Raw genomic sequence first — 19,828 nt, 5'->3', positions numbered from 1 at the left:
ATATATTCATTATGAACAGAATTATTAATATGTTTCAAAATATAAATAATATTTGAATTACATTCTGTTTAAAATACTTTTTTGAAAATCTTATAATAATTTAGGCTGTTTATGATTACTGAATGAAAGAAAGTGAAAGTGAAAGTGTTTTAAATTTGATTTATTTTATTTTAATTCATTTTATTTTTATTTTTTTATTTTAGACAAAGAAAATATTTGCGTAATATATGTGTGTGTGTGTGTGTGTGTTCATATATTATTATTATTATTATTATTATTATTATTATTATTATTATTATTATTATTATTATTATTATTATTATTATTTTAAGAGCTTGGCGTTCGCTGGATTTTTTTCATTTATTTTTTGTTATCTCTTACCTGTATTAGTGTATATATTGCAAATATGTATTTATTTATTCATTGTACAGACGGACAAAACAGACAAACTGACGGACGGACTTTTATTGTGTAATTATATGACACCGCTGCAAGACATCTATCTTTCACGTCATTTTTGGCGCCGGAAAAAGAATAGTAAACAGTGCGGGGGGCGGGGTTTCATCAATTTTTTTGAGCCTCATCACAATCACCGTTGTTAGAAGAATTCCAACAATACTCGCGAAAGCGAAAAATAAACACTATATTAACTATATTATCGATATCATAAGCACCGTGGACTCAACGTTTCCTGCTGGTTGTTTCTATTACGAGAAAGGGAAGCAAAAACATTGCCAGTCGCAGAGGTAAAAATCTTTCTGTTTGGCACTTTGGGAGTCGCCAGTTAGCCCAACATTTTTGCAGCATCGAAAGAGATGCTGGGGGTGGACATGGGGTCTATTTTCACCCAGTGTATTGCTTCTGCTCGTACACATGTGAAAATAAATAAGTGTGCATGGTGTTATTTTGTCTAGTATGCAACGCAACTTGCTGATATGTGAATATCGCACAGAACTAATGCAGTAGAACCTCGACCATTCATCACTCGCAGATAACCGTGACCTTTATTTGTTTATTACTAATGTTGTATACATTAAAACTACTTAACATCGTTGGGTTATTTTACAGACTTTAGTTGGGTTTTAACAGACTTTAGTGCTCTAACAAGTGTACCTGTGCGAAAGTGTTCTGCTACTCTGTTGTTTTGATTATAATTAGCTGTTTTAATCCATTTTCATGAAACAGCATAAAAACTATTTTAAAGCTTTTGTTGATGCATTTTTTTCTCTGGTATTCTATTACAAAGTTTGATTGACTGGTCGTCCATCCAGTGAGCATGGAGGCAGGAGAAGACCAGACCAACTCCAGCTCAGCCAATAGCAGCGCAGCGCCAGGGGGAAACTCCCGCCCCCCTCAGATAGCTCAAATGTCTCTGTATGAAAGGCAAGCTGTGCAGGTGGGTCACAAAGCCACTGCGAAGTCCACAAAAAGCCAAACTGAAGTGTACTTTAAATCACTTATTCATGTCAGTGCCACTCTGTGACTTGTCTTGAATTGTGGGAAATGCAGTTGTCTACTCTTGAATGTTTCAGGCACTGCAGGCGTTGCAGCGGCAGCCCAATGCAGCTCAGTACTTCCAGCAACTGATGCTGCAGCAGCAGATCAACAGCGCTCAACTCCATAACTTGGCTGCTGTGCAACAGGTCAAACACAATCAGTAAATAATATCAAGCAAGATGAGGAAAAACAACCTAATTATGCATATTTTCTTTACAAATTTGATCTGTATTTAAAATCTCAGTCCTGGTGTTTTAACTGGAGGGTTCATCATTTTTACCTGGTTGGGTCATTAATAACACTAATGTTCATCCCCCCCCCCAGAAATTTATAATAATTCAGCAAGGGCACATTCAATTGATCAAAAGTGACAGTAAAGACTTAGAATTTTACAAATGATTCCTATTTCAAATAAGTGCTGTTCTTTTGAACTTTCTAATTATCAAAGAATTCTGGAAAAAAAAATACTAAGCAGTGCAATTGTTTTCAACAAGCATAAGAAATGTGTCTTGAACACTAAATAAGCATATTATAATGATTTCTGAAGGATCATATGACACTGAAGTCTGTGAAGTTATGGCTGCTGAATATTCAGCTTTGCATCACAGAATTTAATTTGATAATATTTTCTCAATATTTTTTTCAATATTACAGTTTTTAATGAAATAAATTCAACCTTGGCATAAAAGACTTCTTTTAAAAACATAAGAAAAATATCTTACAGACTCCAAATGTTTGAGCAGTGTACGTGATTGTGTTTTACACGTGTTGAAATCTGAATTAACATATCTTATATTCAGTATATAAGCATTGTTTCAGTATATAACCATATTTAATTGTAATTGTTTTTCAGCAAAGTGTTTATGAATTCATAGCTATCATGGAGTTACATTGTAGTTGTAAAATTTCCATTATTTTTTGCCAATGGTAATTTATTATTATGGATTTCTTTTGTAAAATTGTTACCACTAAAAAAAAATTCTAATTTGTATAATTTCTGTTATTCTTAATATTTTCATTAAAAACTTTTTTTCATAAATGTTGTAATATTAATTTTACACCAAAATATATTGCAAGTGCTGTACTGTTATTCTTATCTTTCAGTATTTCACCCTGAGGTATTTCCTTTCTATATTTTCAGGCAACTCTTGCAGCCAGTCGTCAATCCAGCTCTCCCAGTAACAATGTCTCTCAAGCTACAAGTTCAGCGCAGTGCACAGTGAGTGCTATTACATCGATTAAATGTGTGGCCTGGCTGATAGAAATTAGAACCATGCTCACTTTAAACTCTTTGTTTGTAAAAATATGCTTACGCTTGTTGACAGTCATTTTGGAATGTTTTATTAAATAGAGGCTAGAGCTGATCTATTGTGTGCTTGTTTTAGGTCAACTTAAGTACCACTTCTGGTGGAGGGACCATGACAAACCCCCGTCCAGTGGGACCTGCCACCTCTGCAACCTCAACAGCCCTTAGCCAGTCAGTTTTGCTGGGTGGAAACTCGGGTGGACAGGGTCAGATGTACCTGAGAGTAAGTGTCTTGTCAGAGTGCACTTAAATCCAGACCAAGAGCTAATATATGTTTTTATGGCTCTGTAGGCTCCACCTGGGGACCATTCATGTAATGTTTATCCGAGCTTACTCTTTTCCTAAGGGTGTAATTTGACTGGTCTTTCCACCCACAGGTAAACCGCTCTCTCAGGGCACCTCTCACCCCTCAGCTCATTTTCATGCCTGGTGGTACAGCGACAGCTGCTGTGGCAACGGTTGCCCAACAGCAGCCCCAGCAGCAACAGGAAGCAGCTCCCACATCCTCAAGTAACCAGTCAGACAATGATCAGGTGTGACATTTGGTGTTTTTTTTCTTGACACTTTAGACTGTGTCATAATCTGGGCCACTCTAGTAAGCGATGAATCCAACTCCCTAAGCAACTTCACCGTGCAAAGAGACCAGGTTGCTTGGTTTTGTGTCTTTTCCTCTGTATATTAATCATCAAATATATTCCTTTTTTTTTTTTTTTTTGTCAAATAATTTTTATTATAAGACAAAGATTTTGAAGATGGAATTGCAATATTAGATATTTCGTCTCTGTTACGTGTACAAAGAATGCAATTATAAAAGAGAGAAAAAAACACATCACAAACCATCCCTAACAAGACCTTTTACATTAAATTGTAAAGTATGGTGAAAAAATATTGAAACATTACATTAACAAATGATGGCTTAGTCTGTAGGGTTTCCATCAAGGTAAAAGAGAAAAGGGTGCCAGGTTTTGTCACACTGCTCAAATTTGCCCTTCAAACTTTACTAAATTTATTCCAAATGTAAAGTAGAAATCATCTCTCCAAGCCTTAGTTTATATGTATGAGCCTCCTTTTTTCTTCCAGAATAACAGTATTCACTTTTTAGCTGTAGTTTCACTGTATTCCAGCAGTTTGAAACATCAGATATATTATTAATGGTTATACACTGCCCATCCAAAACAAAAAAAAATCACCACAGGAGTTAACTAAGCAAATAGGTAGGATCCTCCCATTGGATAATTACTGCATGGATGATTATGTTATGTGCCCAAAGAATTAGGTCAGCTGACTACCTGAATATACTGAATGACCAGGTTATTCCATCAATGAATTTTTTCTTCCCTGATGGTACGGGCATTTTCCAAGATGACAATGCCAGGATCTATCGGCTCAAACTGTGAAAGAGTGGTTTATGGAGCACGCAACATTATTTTCACACATGGATTGGTCACCACAGAGTCCAGAGTCAGACCTTAACCCCATTAAGAATCTTTGCGATGTGCTGGAGAAGACTTTGCACAGCGGTCTGACTCTCCCATCATCAATACAAGATCTTGGAAAAAAATGTATTAAACTCTGGCCAGGAATAAATGTTGCTACACTGCAGAAGCTTATCGAAATGATGCCATGGCGAATGCTTGCTGTAATCAAAGCTAAAGGCAGTCCAATGAAATATCGGAGTGTTTGACTTTTTTTTTGGACGGGCCAGTGTATATTCTTAATAATTAGTGATTCTGTTACATAGGTTTTCACTGTCAGTTTGTCAGTGGAAATTTGTCTCGTATGTTTGGAATGTTAAGTTCTTTGTTCATTGTGATGGTGGTATATCCTTCTCCTTTTCACACTTTTCATTGTTTTGCCTCTTGCATAACTTCCTTTGTCTGTCTCTTTTTAGGTGCAGAACTTGGCAATGCGTTGCGTATCCACTCCAAGGGTGGCTACTGTGAAGACAGAGTTTGCAGACAGGAAGGAGACAAGTGGTGAGGATTAAAAATTCTGCTTGGCCAGTCGAGCCAGTAGTTCAGATTTCCACTTGCCCTGCTCCAACACAGTATTTTTTTATTTTTTAACTTCAATTTCTAATTGTATAAATCACAATGTAGTCTTAGTTTACCTAACTTCTTTTATTTTTATTTTATTTAAACAATATAATGAATTGATATATTTTTCACATACACCCATTCAAAAGCTTAGGGGTCACTAAATTTATTTTATTTTTTTATGAAAGTTAAGAAACCTGAAAAAAATTTAATAACCATGGCTGCTGAAAATTCCACTTTGCCTTCACAGGAGTAAATCCAAAAAGGATTCAGTTATTTTAAATTGTGATAATATTTACAATATTACTGTTTTTTCTATATTTGTAATCAAATAAATGCATTCCTGGTGAACATTAAGATACTTCTTTCTAAAACATTAACAATTTTTATTTAAAATGAAAATATGCAATAATTTCTGGACATTATGCACTTATTAATATAGAGGAAACTCCAAGCCATCAACATTCATAAACACTTTGGTCTGAGGAAAAAAAGAAAACAGTAGCATAGATGGCAAAACATGTCATCTATCTGACAAGTTTAAATATGAACACATTTATTACTAAATGTCACAGAAAATAAAAAGTTAAATTTTACAAGTCTTAAGAATGCATGTACACAGTCACTTCCTGTTGTTTCGCCTTGTATGTATACTGTATGTCTGCTGCAATCATTTCCCAGTTGCACTGACTATGAAATGAACTCAAGTTTTTTTTTTAATCTCTCTCTGATCTGCAAGGCTCATTCCCACTTAACCAGCAAACTCAGACACCACAGCAGATTGGTCAGTCAGCCCAGCAGATCCAACCACAGACTCAACCGCTCCCAAACACCAAACTGCAAAGCTGCTCCAACGCCACCAATCCCAGCATGCCTGGTCTCAACTTGAAGGGCGTGAACCAATCTGCTGTCACCCCACAGCAAGCAGGAGGTCCCTCCAATCCTCCGACTTCCTCGCCTTCCCCCTCGCTCCCTCTCTCCCAGCTCCTCCTTTCTCAATCTGGCTTGTGCCAAGCTCGAGGAGTACCAGCTGCCACAGCCACCGTTACCCACATCCTGGTGCCCACCTCCAATGTTCCTACATCTTCTCAAGGCTATCCAATGGGCACGGTAGCAAACAAATCTAACATGACTGCCCAGACATTGGTGGTGCAGCCACTCCAGCAGACGGGGGTGAATCTGAGCACTGAAAAACTGGGTCATGGAACGGGGCATGTGCCAATTCAACCTAAAACGGCTCAGGGGCATCGGCTACCAGTGCAGATGCCCCCTCGTCACCCACCTCCCATTCTCCCAGCACCACCCAACAATGGGCAGGCCACGGGAGGCCATCACCCTCATGTCCCAGTTCAGCTGGTCGGAGCAAGGCAGAGCACACTAGGAAACTCCCAGGCTTTAGCAGTGGCCCAAGCTCGGACCTGTTGTGCCCAGCAGGATGCTACGGCTGTCGTGCCTGTCAATAACTCTGGTAGCAATGTTCTGACAATGGTGACTGCTGTGGAAACGGGTGGAGCTGGCATGTGCCTTAAAACAGCCCAAAGTGCCCTCCCAATGTCTCAGATGCAAACCAATCAGAGCCCCGCGTTGAGTCAGGGTCATCCTGTTTCGGTCACACACTCGTTGGATGGACAGAATAACTCTGGAGATTCCGTTTTCATTCAGTCTGGACCAGCTCCGGTTAGTAGATAATGGGTGAACTGTATTTCCCTGTGGTCTGTCCATGCTGTGGCACTCATGCAATCTTCTTTCTCTTGTAGACGAAGCCTGGGATTGGTCCATTAAAAAGGAAATCTGAATCAGATTTACCCCATGAGATGTCAGCCGAGGCCATCAATGCCAGTTTGTCAATGCAAGACTCCGCTCCTCCTCTCTCACCAGCTCCTTCACTAGATACAGGTGGGCCATAGGCAGGAACATTATGTTTGCAGGAACACAGTGTTTATTGCACATTTTTTTTCTTTCTTCTTTTATAAACTATACACTATTTTATAAAGGTTTGGGGTCAGTAACTTATTTTTTAATTATTTTTTTAAAGAAATTAATACTTTTATTGTGCCAAGGAATGGTTCAATAGTTTGATAAAAAGTAAGAGTAAATACATTTATAATGTAACTAACTATTTCTATTCCAAACAAATACTCCCTTGGACTTTCAATTCAAGTTCCTTTGAACTTTCAATTCATCAAAGAATCCTGGAAAAATGTATCATGGTTTCCAAAAAAAACATTATCATTAACTGTGTCCAGCATTAATAAAAATAAATGTTTCTTTTCCATCACAGGAATAAATTACATTAAAAATATATTAAAATAAATTAAAAAATTATCAAGAAATAATAAATTATTTTATATTGGGAAAAATGTTTTACATTATTACTGTTTTTACTATGATTATTAAATGTATCTAGATAAGATAAGTAATAAGTAAAATGGTAGTGTCAAATAACTGTAGTGTTATTTAAAACTGTTTTTTTTTAGCTCACATATTTTTCATAATTAATTAAGTGATTCAACGGTAAACACGGTTGAATCTATGGTTGCAAAGCAGTGGAAAATTTCCAAACATTCCTGGAAGATTCACAAAAATGCTGGAAAGTTTCCAAAATTTCTGGAATGTTTCTGAAATCTTCTGGAAGTTATCCGCCTTCTTGCAACCCTAGTTGAAGCACTATTTATTCTTGTCATTTGTATGAATGTTTTTGCTCTTCTAAACCGTCTGTTTCTCCCTGTCTCTTTGTTGCTTAGTCCCAGAGATAGCGTTCTCCTCTCCTCCTACTCTCTCTCTCTCTCTCCCTCTCTCTCGTGGAGGAGGACAGGGTGATCGAGCACCTGTCCCACAGGCTGTGGTCAAACCTCAGGTCCTCACTCACCTCATTGAGGGCTTCGTTATCCAGGAGGGAGCCGAACCTTTCCCTGTGAGTGTATCTGCTAAATACAAATCTAGTTTTTCATGGAAATGCATTTATTTATATTTTTTCAGACCACAAAATAAAGAAATTCCAGTGTTAAGGCACTCATTAATTAGTGGAGCAGACGTCTGAGAGGAATAGAAAACACATTAATTGTTCCTTCTGATTGACAGGTGACTGGGCCATTGAAAGAACTTCCTGTGGCTGTTCCACCCATCCTACATCCAGAGAACATCCGCTCTGATAGTCAGTTTTTGTTTCAAAGCTGTGAAAAATAATGTCCTACAATAAAGTTGTTCAGATATATTTATATCCTCTCTGTCTGTTACACACTGTGTCTATATATATCGTTTTCAGAATTAAAGTGTGAATACTGTCTAAGATTTGCACCTGCCAGCCAGTTCAGACGATCAAAGCGCTTCTGTTCCAAAACCTGTGCTAAGAGGTGAGACCAAAATCAGCCCATATCATTAATGGATTCTTAAAATGTATTTTTAATAATACAAAAAATTATATTGAATAAATGTAATTAATTATGAATTAACCTGAATGAGTATGTGCTTTTCAAACAGGTACAATGTCAGCTGTAGTAACCATTACCGTGTTAGTAGGGGTCTTGAGGGTGTCGAACGACCACCAGGGGGTCCTGTTGTGCAGGATGTTATTGCTAGACGCAGGGGTCCTCGCAGAAGCAGCTCTGAGATCGCCTGTGCTAAAATAACAGGCAATCATCTTTCTGTCAAGGTGAGATTATGGACATTGCAGCAACCTGATTATATGATAATCAAATTAAAATCATGTATACACTACCGATCAAAAAACAGAAATATTTTTAAGTAATTTTAATTAATACTTTTATTCAGCAAGGATGCATATAGTTTATAAAAAGTGACAATAAAGACATCTATGTTACAAAATATTATAATAAAATGCCATTGTTGTAAACTTTGTATTCCTCAAAGGATCCTGAGATCAATGAATCACGGTTTCCTCAAACATATTAAGCAGCACAGCAACTGTTTTAATAATTGAATTAATTACATGATGGGGTCACTAATTAATCAAATGAATCACACGTCAAATTTGTAGAAATTACTCCCAAAAGATAATTCAGAATTGTTGTGCAACGCATCAAACAGACATGACAAAAAGAAGGTTCAGCAAGAACTATTTTGTTTGATAAAATTGATTTAGTAATTTTAGTAAGTGAGTAAATTTTGACAGAATTGTCATTTTTGGTTGGGTGAACTATAACTTTAATAATTTATTTTCATATTTTATTATTATTACTATGAAAATATTACATTATTTCTTTAATGAAATGATATTCTAAATAATAAACTAAAATTGCCAGTAGGTGGTGGTAAATGCTTTAATGATTAAGTCATCGAGTCATTTATTCTTTCATTAGATTCGTTCAAATGACTGATTCATTCAGGAGTGAAGTAAATGGTTCTTTTTGAATGGTTCGTTGAATCATTAGGCTTAAAGCGGGTCATCACCATCAGACTGACCGGTGTGTGACATCACAGAACCGCAAGCGCTTTAGAGAGCAGACGACTCCTTGTGCTTTTGAATCACTCTCGCTGTACTTTGATGTCACACACCATTGTGATATTGCACTTAGCCTACTTCTCGTGTTATATTTCTTAACTATGTGATGTAAATATGAGACGGTAATTTTGCCCCATATCTTGAATTTTAGGGATATTCTCTAGGCTCCATCACACAGTAAGTTGTTGCTCTGCCTCATATTAGTCATCAATCGACTGTATGAAATGAAGGATGATCCACATAGGTCTTGGGCAGGGCAAGTGCATTAAATGCGTTAATAATTTAAACGTGTTATTTTTCTCCATAATTAATCTAATTAACGCATTAAATTACCAGCCGTAGTTTTTAATAATAAAAATGTTCATTTAGCACCAAATCAGCATATTAGAAAATAAAAGAAAATAAAGCCTTCTGAAATTCAGCTTTGCCATCACAAGAACAAATTACAAAGTTTGTGAGAATAAGAGTGAAACATAAAAAAAATACATTTGAACTGCAGTGTAGATATGAAGTCACCCAAGGGGAAATTAAACCTTAAAAAAGCACTTATTTAAAATTTAATTAAATTTAATTTAAATTTATGCATTTAGCAGAAGCTTTTATCCAAAGCAACTTACAGTGCATTCAGGCTATCAATTTTTACCTATCATGTGTTCCCGGGGAATCGAACCCCCAACTTTGCGCTAATTACTTGACAGCTTTGCTTGACAAAGCAATGTTCTACCAATTGAGCTACAGGAACACCAATATGTATATTATTATGAATATGCTTTAATCAATGTTTTTCTCTCTCTTTCGCAGTGTCGTTCAGAATCAAGCCGTTCTGAGGACATTTCCAGCTGTGAGGGTGAGGAAGAGGAAGACTACTTGTCACTTTCTCCCAGCTCATCATTCTCATGCCCAAGACAAACCCACTGTGGCCCTCAGTTGGATGACACAGCACCAAGTGACCTCCCAGTGGATGAGAACCTCTTCCTATCTGGCAACCCTGCTCACTGGAGTGTGGACGAAGTGTGTCAGTTCATCTCTTCTCTTCAAGGTTAGTGTTCTGATCCTCCTCTGGATGTATGCTTTGTGTCCACCTGTATATTTACTATATTATATCATATACCCCACCATGTCTTGCAGGTTGTGAGGATCTGGCATCCCAGTTCCTGTCGCAGGAAATTGATGGCCAAGCGCTCATGCTACTAAAGGAAGAGCATCTTATGTCCACCATGAACATCAAACTCGGTCCTGCCCTCAAAATCTGTGCTTCTATCAACAGCCTTAAGGATTGAACGAGGGATGGAGAGAGAGAAATAGCAGGATTAGAGTTTTATACTTCTGTCACCAGCCGTAGATACTGAAACTGATGCTCACGAAAAGACATAGGATTTTATGTCTGACCTAGAGATTAATCCAAAAAAGAAAAAATAGAAAAACAGCGAAAGAGCTGCAATGAATGACATCTGAAGTGATGCCTTATTAAAGCGAATTATTTACCGTAGTATTTTTGTTTAAGGTTGCCTACATTGGTACTGACTAGTTCTCACTTTGATTTGTCCTGTTTTCAAAAAGTTCTAGAAAGAATAATGGGAGTGATCCTAAATGAAAACATAGCACAAAGATAATAATGTATAATCTATAAATGACAGAATCATTTAGTTAGGATTTGATAAACATAATACATCTCAATTCTGGATTTTAATGTGCTACATATATAATATCTGGGCATGTGAGCTTCGCATCTCTGATTTGAAGATGTCACTGTAAATCTGTAGTCCTTTTGTGTTTTGTCAGTTATGTTAAACAGTAGTAATCAAAGAATGATTGATAATGCCTTTAGAGACAGTAATCAATGTTATACCTGTAGTGCTTTTGACTATCAGAGTCAAAGATGTGAATAAGTTGCCTTTCTAAAAAACAAACAAAAAAAAACAGTATGTTGCCTCTTACAGCTGCATTTTCCTTCATGGCTTCCTTTATTTTTCCCCCAAAAAGTCTACTTGAGTGTCATTTCACTACTTTTGTTTGGAAAGCCTGTTGTTTTTGGTTGATTAAGGGATTGTTGATTGTCTTCAGTGTGTGATTTAGGAAGTTAATACAATTAGATTCCCATACACTATACAACTGTCTGCTATGAAACTATAAACATGGTCATTGCAGCTATTAGTGCTTTCATACCGCAGCTTTCTGCGTGTACATACCTGATTCACTGCTGTTAATGGTTCAGAGGCTGTGAGAGAATGGTAGTGAGGCTGTATGCTCTCACTACACAGTATTACTGAATGGAAGTAGTTTTTGTTTCTTTTTGTAAATCACAGACTGAAGGAATGATTGGATAACTGAATCTAGAACAATAAATGTTTTTTTTTTTTTGTCCTACAGTAGATGGTAGAAATCTTTTCATTTGTATTGAAAAGTAGCATCATTATTTTTGGGTACAGTTTACCAGCTTCATAGACAAGTATTAGTAGCTTTAATTGAGAGTCTTGCAGCACCAGTATGATGAGGTAGTGTGTAAATGTTTATGAGAGAGTGAGAGAGAGAGAGAACTCCTAAGAAAGCTGTTTGCTTTCAGTTTCTGTGTATGCTTAAATATGAATAAAGAAGGTGCTGCGCCATTCACAACCAGTTTTTTCTCAAGTCTTTATTTCCCGGTTGGCAAATTAGTATTGGTTTCTGGGCCTTGTTTTAAAATGCATTGATGGCTTTGTCCATGGATAATGCGCATCTTGATTTTTTATTTATTTATTTTTTAATTTATTTTATTGAATTTAACTAAAAGGGTTATCAATCTGTGTAGTGTAGAAGTGTGTTTTGAGTGACTCTGTGTCTCGTAATGCCAGTAGGTGGCAACAAGTTACTAGGAGAGAGTCAACTTGATCATTCACTCAACCGATTCGTACAAAACATTGATTCATTCAGTGGCAGATGTTGTTTCAAGTGTCATGTTTCTGAAAATGAATGTGTCAGCCTTGTGCTGTGACTTGTCAGCCGGAAGTATTTTCATTGGTGGAGCAAAAATAGATCAAATGACTGCCCATGCTGTGTATAAAAGTGAGTTATTCATTTAGTCATTGTTTATTATGCTGTTCTGTAAGAGTTAATACTCGCTCCCAGTGTTGGTACTTTGAATATCAGCATGACTGTGATTCTGAACAACTCTGCTCTTGTAATGGTGTTTAAAATATCCAAGAGTTGAACAGATAAAATCTTTTGTTTAATTTAAAATTGGAAATGAACCTGCCATATGTCTTTAAACAAGGCTGCATCATTAACCTGGCTATTGCATTGCTAAATTTAGCTTGATCAGATCAGTCAAGTAAGTTTGAAACATTTCAGTGTTTATTGCTTTAAACTCCACCTTTTAATAGCATCAGGTTCAAATATCTTAACTATAAAGTTCATTCAGGATTTTATTCATGGTAACAAAATCCTAGAATTTGGCAGTGTTGCAATAAAGAATAATATCTGTAAACATTCTCTAAATGTCAACACTCGATTCACTCAGCAGGAAGCACTGGAGATGAACAGTTTACACCACACTAAACACTAAATAATATATTTATATATGTGTGATGTATTGTGAAGAGGCATGTGGAGTTTAGAAAATAGTGTAGTTGTTGGATTCTTCATAACCTGCTTCCTTCAGATACTGTTCAATATTGATTGGCCCAGGCACACGGATAACACTGCTGTCATTGGCACTCTTCTCTCCTGATTGGAGCTTACGCCTGACCTCAGCCAGTGAGGGGCGGTCATGTTCCTTCCACTGACAGCAAGCTTTGATAAGTGAATAACTGGAGAAGAGCGGAAGTAACAGTTGGTTATTTTGAATATACACACTTTATAACCAGTTAATATAATTATTTTACAAAACAACAATTTTAAAGGTGCATTTACAGTGAGTTGGAGCAGTTGTTCGGTTTCTTCAGGGTTTTCCCTCGCTGATGATACTGTAGAAGTTCCTTTGCAGGGATTTCAGCAAAGGGGACCTCACCTGAAAGTATAAAGAATAGGATAAACAAAAAGAAGTGAGAGGAGTTAAAGGTGAGTGTTATTAATCATTATAAGCTAGATACAGTCAACTTGAATCATCCCAAAAAGAACCAGACCGCAAACTCACCAAGAGTCACCATTTCATACAGCAGCAGCCCGAATGACCAACTGCAAAAAAGATCAAGCAATACATGTATTTGAGCTGAAAACATGAATGCTGTTTTCCTCCGATAACACGTATTGTTCTTTTTACTTACACATCACTTTTTGGAGTGGCTGGTCTCTTGGCAAGTAGCTCAGGAGCTTGCCACTTTTTTCTTCCAGGATCTTCACTGTGATTAGCACTTGCTGATGTCCTTGCAAACAAATCGCCCAAACCCCAGAGTTTTGCAGTACACATCTTGCTGACTAACACACTGTGAGCTTTGATGTTGCAGTGGAGAAGATCTTTGCTATGAAGAAAGTCCTACAGAGAAAGAAGCAAGAAAGCTCAGAGGATCTCTATCCTTGAAACTGAACCAAAATGTCACACGATACCGTCAGTTGTATCATATTTGTTCCAACAAGTGCTTACAGTGCCAAATACCAAAATGCTTGGATTTGACAATTAGAAATATGGTGATAACAATATTGTGCTCACCAGTGCAGAGGACACATGTGAAGCCATGGTGAAGATCTTATTTTCTGTCATTTGATACATGCCGTCTGGTCCAACATTATCCTGTTAATACCAAATAACAAAAGAATTTGCACCAAAATGTAGATGCACAACCTTTGAGATATAAAAATATTGGCTCATGGCCTATGTATGGCTGTTTCCCACCAATTGAGAACCACTGCTATAAAACATCTTGGCCAAACCTCTTACCTGTCTACACTTCCAGAGGAATCCGAGCAGATCTCTGTTCTCCATCTCTTCAATAACAGTAATGAGAGGAGCTCGCAGGGATATAACTCCCAGAAGCTCCGGTAAGAAGGGATGGGGCCCTAACTGAGAAAGGAAGGACGCAAAGCCCAAGAATGACTGACTTTCCTGGCTACTGGCTGAATCTGAGTATGAGAACAAAAAAAGGTGAGTGAAACTGGAAGTCAAGATCTCAGTCAGATGTTATGACTATATCATGAATCACCAGGGCACCTTTAAGTACACGCAGCACCACATTTCTGTTTTCCATACGAGCCCTGTAGATTGAGACGGAGCTGTCTGACTTTAGAGAGTATGATACTGGGAGAGGAGACACCCCTTTGAAGTTCTCCGGAAGTCGCTGTCGTGGAATTTCCCTGGGCTTTGTGAAGGCTGAAGCTGTGGCGCCAAAAGAGCCTCCGCCATCAGTAAAGGCCACATTGTTGGGATTGAACGAAGCATGTTCAGTTCTATAGGAGTCTCGAACTGGGTTGAACGTCATGTAAGACGTAGTGTCCAATGCTATGGGCTCACCTTCAAGAGCATTCAGACCCTGCGGAGCTATGTATAGGGAGATAGAAAGAGAGAGTGTTAAGGTGGGATTCATTGACTTAAAGTATGAAAAAACAGAACAGCATGCCTAAAATATATTATCGCCCAAATGTCATGTTTGTTTATTTGAAGTCAGTATCAAAACCATTTTGTGAAAACAGTCTCAATGTAGATAAGAGGTGTGATTCTTGAGCCCTTGCAATGACATGTAATTATCAATGAAGATTCGGGAGGAGCGCGTCAGATACTTAGCCTAATCATCACAGGTGGACCACAATCAAGTAATCAATCCCACAGTATAAATATCGCTGACTTACCTCTATCCATTGACGGTTTATCAGCATCCCTCCTCCACCCCATCTCCTCACTTCAAGTTCACTTTACAATATACGGGGAAGGGGGGGTACTCTAGTTTCGGGCAATTCCCGAGCTCGGAGCCCTTCCCCGGACAGCACGCCAAATACGCATACCATACCTCAGCTAATTATATGTAAGCGTGAACTAGTGAAACGTAAGCACAGTGGTTTGCATTTAAGATGCAACATTTATTTTTAACACTAAAGCTTATATTTAATCCCTCTATTATATACAGACATTATTTTTGTTATTAATAAGGAAATCCATTTTTGTGATTATGCTATGAATTTTGCTATGCATCATACATGTAAAATACATGCAAATTTTTTGATTTAATACATTTAGCAAATTGCATTTAGTAACATTTAAATACATAATAAAATTATATATATATATATATATATATATATATATATATATATATATATATATGCCCACTTACAAAGAAATGAAGGGTCTGTGATTTTTATGTTAGGTTTATTTAACGGATAGAGACAGAATATCAACAAAAAATAATATAAAACATATAAAGGTTAGAAATTGATTTGCATTTCAGTGTGTGAAAAAAGTATTTGATTCCCTGCAGACCAGCAAGAATTCTGGCTCCCACAGATTGATTATGTGCCCATGTGGAACACAGATTAGTCCTGGCACTTTTTTAGTTTAAGTTACTCCTAACTTCAGCTCAGTAGGGTGTATAAAACACCTGTCCACACAATCTGTATCTTCCATTCCAACCTTTCCCACCACCATGGGCAAGACCAAAGAGCTATCAAAGGATGTCAGAGACAAGATTGTAGATGCACAAGGTTTGAATGGGCTACAAGACCATCAGCAAGAAGCTTGGTCAGAAGGAGACAACCCCTTATGAAACAAAAATATATTGCAGTATATTGGAAAATATCATGTAATATATTAGGCATATATTCTTATATTTATTTATTATTTCCAATATATTGCAATATATTGAAAGCGGCAATCATTTTTATATTTTGCAATATATTATATAATATATGTATCATCAATATATTATTAAATGTATTCAAATATATCAAATATTAGAAAATAAAAAGGGAAAATAATATATTACAATATATCACAATATATTTTAAGAAATATATTGGTAAACATATTTTCCTTTCATATGGTAAATGGACTGCATTTATATAGCGCTTTCAACAGACCACATGGCCATCCAAAGCACTTTACAATTTGCCTCACATTCACCCATTCACACATTCATTCACACACCGACTGCGGTGTCTGCCATACAAGGCGCCATCCAGCTCGTCGGGAGCAGCTGGGGTTAGGTGTCTTGCTCAAGGACACCTCAACACTTGGTCAGGTGGAGCTGGGGATCAAACCACCAACCTTCCGGTTTGTAGACAACCTACATGAACCACTAAGTCACTGCCGCATAAGGGACTGTTGGTGCGATTATTCGAAAATGGAAGAAATACAAATCAACCATTAATTGGCTTCGGTCTGGAGCTCTGTGCAAGATCTTGCCTCATGGGGTAAGGATGATCAAGAGAAAGGTGAGGGATCAGCCCCAAAACTACATGAGAAGAGCATGTTAATGATCTTAAGGCAGTTGGGACCACCGTCTCAAAGCAAAACATTGGTAACACACTATGGACTGAAATCCTGCATTGCTTGCAAGGCACATGTACATACCTGTTTAAAGTTTGCAGAGAACATCTAAATGATTCAGAGAAGACTTGGGAGAAAGTGCTGTGGTCAGCTGAGACCAAAATTGAGCTCTTTGGCATTAACACGACTCACTGTGTTTAGAGGGAGAGAAATACTGACTATGACCCCAAGAACACCATCCCTACAGTCAAGCACGGAGATGGAAGCATTATCCTCTGGGGCTTCTTTTCTGCTAAGGGTATAGGATGACTTCACTGCATTGAGCGGCAAATGGGCGTGGCCATGTACTGTAAAATCTTGGACAAGAACCTCCTTCCCTGAAGAAGAGTCATGGATGAGTCTTTCAGCATAACAATGAACCGAAACATACTGCCAAGGCAACAAAGGAGTGGCTCAAGAAGAAGCACATTAAGGTCATGGAGTGGCCTAACCAGTCTCCAGACCTCAATCCCATAGAAAGTCTGCGGAGAGAGCTGAAACTTTGAGTTGCCCAATGACAGCCAAGAAAAAGAAGACCTGTGCAAACCTGGTGACCAACTACAAATGCCAACAAGGGTTTCTGCATCAAGTACTAAGGAAAAATACTTTTAGTTTTTTTTTCTGGATTTTTTGGTTGATATTCTCTGTCTATCCATTAAAATAAACCTGCCATAAATATGACAGACCCTTCATTTCTTTCTAAGTGCGCAAACTTACAAAATCAGCAGGAGATCAAATAAATAATTCCCCCACTATATATATATATATATATATATATATATATATATATATATGTATATGTGTGTGTGTGTGTGTAGACACTCACCATCAATGCCTTGCAAGTTTCTCCTAGTCCTGGTTGTTTGACTGGACCTGGGTTGCAGACGATCCACCTTCTCAGGACAGAACTTCAGCAGCAGCAGAAACACCAGCGTGACCAAGAAACTCATCAAAAACAACACTGGTACGATTATCACTTCCTGTTCATACACACGGATCTCTGAGGGAGCAAATCACATTTCACAATTTTTGCTTACAACTTGTGTGACATACTCGTCTAATGGTGATGATGTCTTTTTGTTTTATCCGACAGACATGATCTACTCACCACACAATGTGTCTCCAGTTTTACATTCAGAAAACGCAGAACTAGAAGGGGTAGCCATCCTGCGCAGAGACAGAATCTGAATTAAAATGTTTGAGATTTTAAAAATGAATTGCTTACTTGTTTACTAAAATATTGTGCTGTGTTTTTAGGTTGATTTGAAGTCTTCTATAATGGCAGTATGAAACATCATGCTGAATTCTGGGTCAGCGTAAAATGATCAGTGTTTCTAATCAGCATATAAAGCTTTGGGTTGTAGATACACATCTTTGTCAACATCATCAACATCATCATTTTTTCAGGAAATAATCCCAGAAAGAAAATAGGGGGAAAATACTAGGAAATAGATGTCACATGTAAATATTAACTGTGTACTTAAGTAAATGATGTGTGTGTACCGTACATGAGAGTACCTTGTAAGTATAATCTCCAAGGCACTACACTACACACTTACGTTCCATGTGTAATATGAGGTGAACTCATTTGTGAACAAACAGTGAACACCTAGTCTGGTGTGACATTCTAAATGTCAGTACAACAGGACTAATACTTGCTATACTTTGTGTGTGTCCATGGCTGCAATTGTCAGCTGTGTTGTGCTACTAGATAAATGTGTTTTTTTTTCAATGTATATAAGTGTGGCTAAATGTGTTTTCAGACATTTAAGTAAAATGTCACTGTATTATCTCTGTTTCTGATGCATACACGGAACAGCCTTTTTATTTGAATTATGATGCTCAACCTGTCTGTCTGCATTGTTCATTATCAAACCCACATAAGCAACTGAGATGTATTATACATAGCCAAAAAATCTCAACTTAATGTATTTAAAAGTGGTCCAATACTTTTATTCAGCAAATATTCAGTTGATCAAAAATGTTTTGACATCAACATATGTGTTCTGTGCACTTTATAATACAAACTAATTCACAAAAAATAAATTATCAAATCATCTGACAGCTAATTCCACAAGTAGGCCTGCCTTGTAAACAACAAAACAAAGTCATGTACTTCACTTTTCTGTTTTGGCCTACCTGCTGGACTCTGTGGTTGTAGGTGGTCTTACTCCTTGATGTTCAGTCTTTCCTTGTGTTTTAGATTGTCTCTATTCAGATAGTTTTCCATAATGGAAATTATATCCTATTGTAGAATATATCACTCTGTCCCATGTTTTACTGCGCCATTAGTATCTTTTAGTAGTCTCCTTCCTTGTTTCTAGAGAACCTCTTTATGGTTTACTGTACTAAACCTGCTTGTATTTGTCTAGGTTGCACCTTTGTTGGTGACTTAGCTCCACCCTTTTGACCTGTGCTCCGTCTCTTCACTTGTTGTTGTTGGTAACACCCTCCTTTTCTGTAGTGCAATTTTTTTTTTTTTTTTTTTTTTTTTACAGCCAAAGGGTTTATTACAATGCCAAGCCATTTCTACATTTCACAGAGTATCATTTACAGCTGTCAAACCCTGTGAAATTACACTCAATCCAGTTAAATGCTCAGACCCGGCATTTATTTCTACTCGTGTGAAACTAATCTCCTCTATCATATTCAGTTTTTGAGACATGTTCCTCTTCCTGAATCTAGCCTAACCAAAACCTGATTATCCAGCTCCTCAAGTTTCTCTTGGATGTTCAGACATCCAGGCATACCTCCTGACTCAATCAGTGTCCATTAAAAACAATAGAAGAGGGCGTACAGGTTTTCCTTTCATCCAGTGTTTATGGTTTAGAATGAAAACTGTTTTGTCAGCACTTGCTTTCAGTGTCCGACAGCTGATGGTATTAAGTTGAAGGACTTCAAAGAGTCTGTAGTAAGAGTACATCATTCAACATTCGGTTGCATCAAAAACCAAATAAAATTGGTTAATCAGCAAGTCATTAATAAAAAGTGATCAAATAGACATGACAGGCCTTTTTTATTTACCTTTTAAGCAGGGTCTAAAAATATATATGGTCTTTTTATAAAATACATTGTATACGTATTATACATTAAACTAA

General features: G+C 37.2%; 2 protein-coding genes across 3 annotated transcripts; one reads left to right on the top strand and one right to left on the bottom strand.

Annotated features, from left to right (window-relative positions):
- Positions 1-529: 529 nt before the first annotated feature.
- On the top strand, positions 530-11,917 carry phc1 (polyhomeotic homolog 1). The gene is made up of 15 exons (XM_026283901.1): positions 530-746; positions 1,247-1,396; positions 1,533-1,643; positions 2,639-2,716; positions 2,883-3,026; positions 3,181-3,336; positions 4,695-4,779; positions 5,579-6,516; positions 6,597-6,735; positions 7,584-7,753; positions 7,921-7,993; positions 8,105-8,192; positions 8,320-8,491; positions 10,103-10,340; positions 10,430-11,917. Exons 2-15 carry the CDS (start codon positions 1,277-1,279, stop codon positions 10,579-10,581), a joined length of 2,664 nt encoding a protein of 887 aa, XP_026139686.1. The 5' UTR covers positions 530-746; positions 1,247-1,276; the 3' UTR covers positions 10,582-11,917.
- Positions 11,918-12,609: 692 nt separating this feature from the next.
- On the bottom strand, positions 12,610-19,110 carry styk1b (serine/threonine/tyrosine kinase 1b). 2 transcript variants are annotated; one of them, XM_026283903.1, is made up of 10 exons: positions 18,870-19,110; positions 17,839-17,914; positions 17,557-17,730; positions 14,424-14,750; positions 14,154-14,335; positions 13,926-14,006; positions 13,543-13,751; positions 13,413-13,453; positions 13,190-13,286; positions 12,610-13,086 (listed from the first exon to the last, which is right to left on the bottom strand). In XM_026283903.1, exons 2-10 carry the CDS (start codon positions 17,894-17,896, stop codon positions 12,891-12,893), a joined length of 1,365 nt encoding a protein of 454 aa, XP_026139688.1. In that variant the 5' UTR covers positions 17,897-17,914; positions 18,870-19,110; the 3' UTR covers positions 12,610-12,890. The 2 variants fall into 2 exon arrangements, with proteins under 2 accessions (XP_026139688.1, XP_026139687.1); XM_026283902.1 differs by having other exon boundaries at positions 17,839-17,897; positions 18,870-19,109.
- Between the last annotated feature and the right edge of the window lie 718 nt (positions 19,111-19,828).

The sequence above is a fragment of the Carassius auratus genome, chromosome 16, assembly GCF_003368295.1.
Source record: "Carassius auratus strain Wakin chromosome 16, ASM336829v1, whole genome shotgun sequence".
Classification (NCBI taxonomy): Eukaryota; Metazoa; Chordata; class Actinopteri; order Cypriniformes; family Cyprinidae; genus Carassius; species Carassius auratus.
Note: the sequence above shows the minus strand (reverse complement) of the source record. Positions and strands in the feature narration are given on the sequence as shown.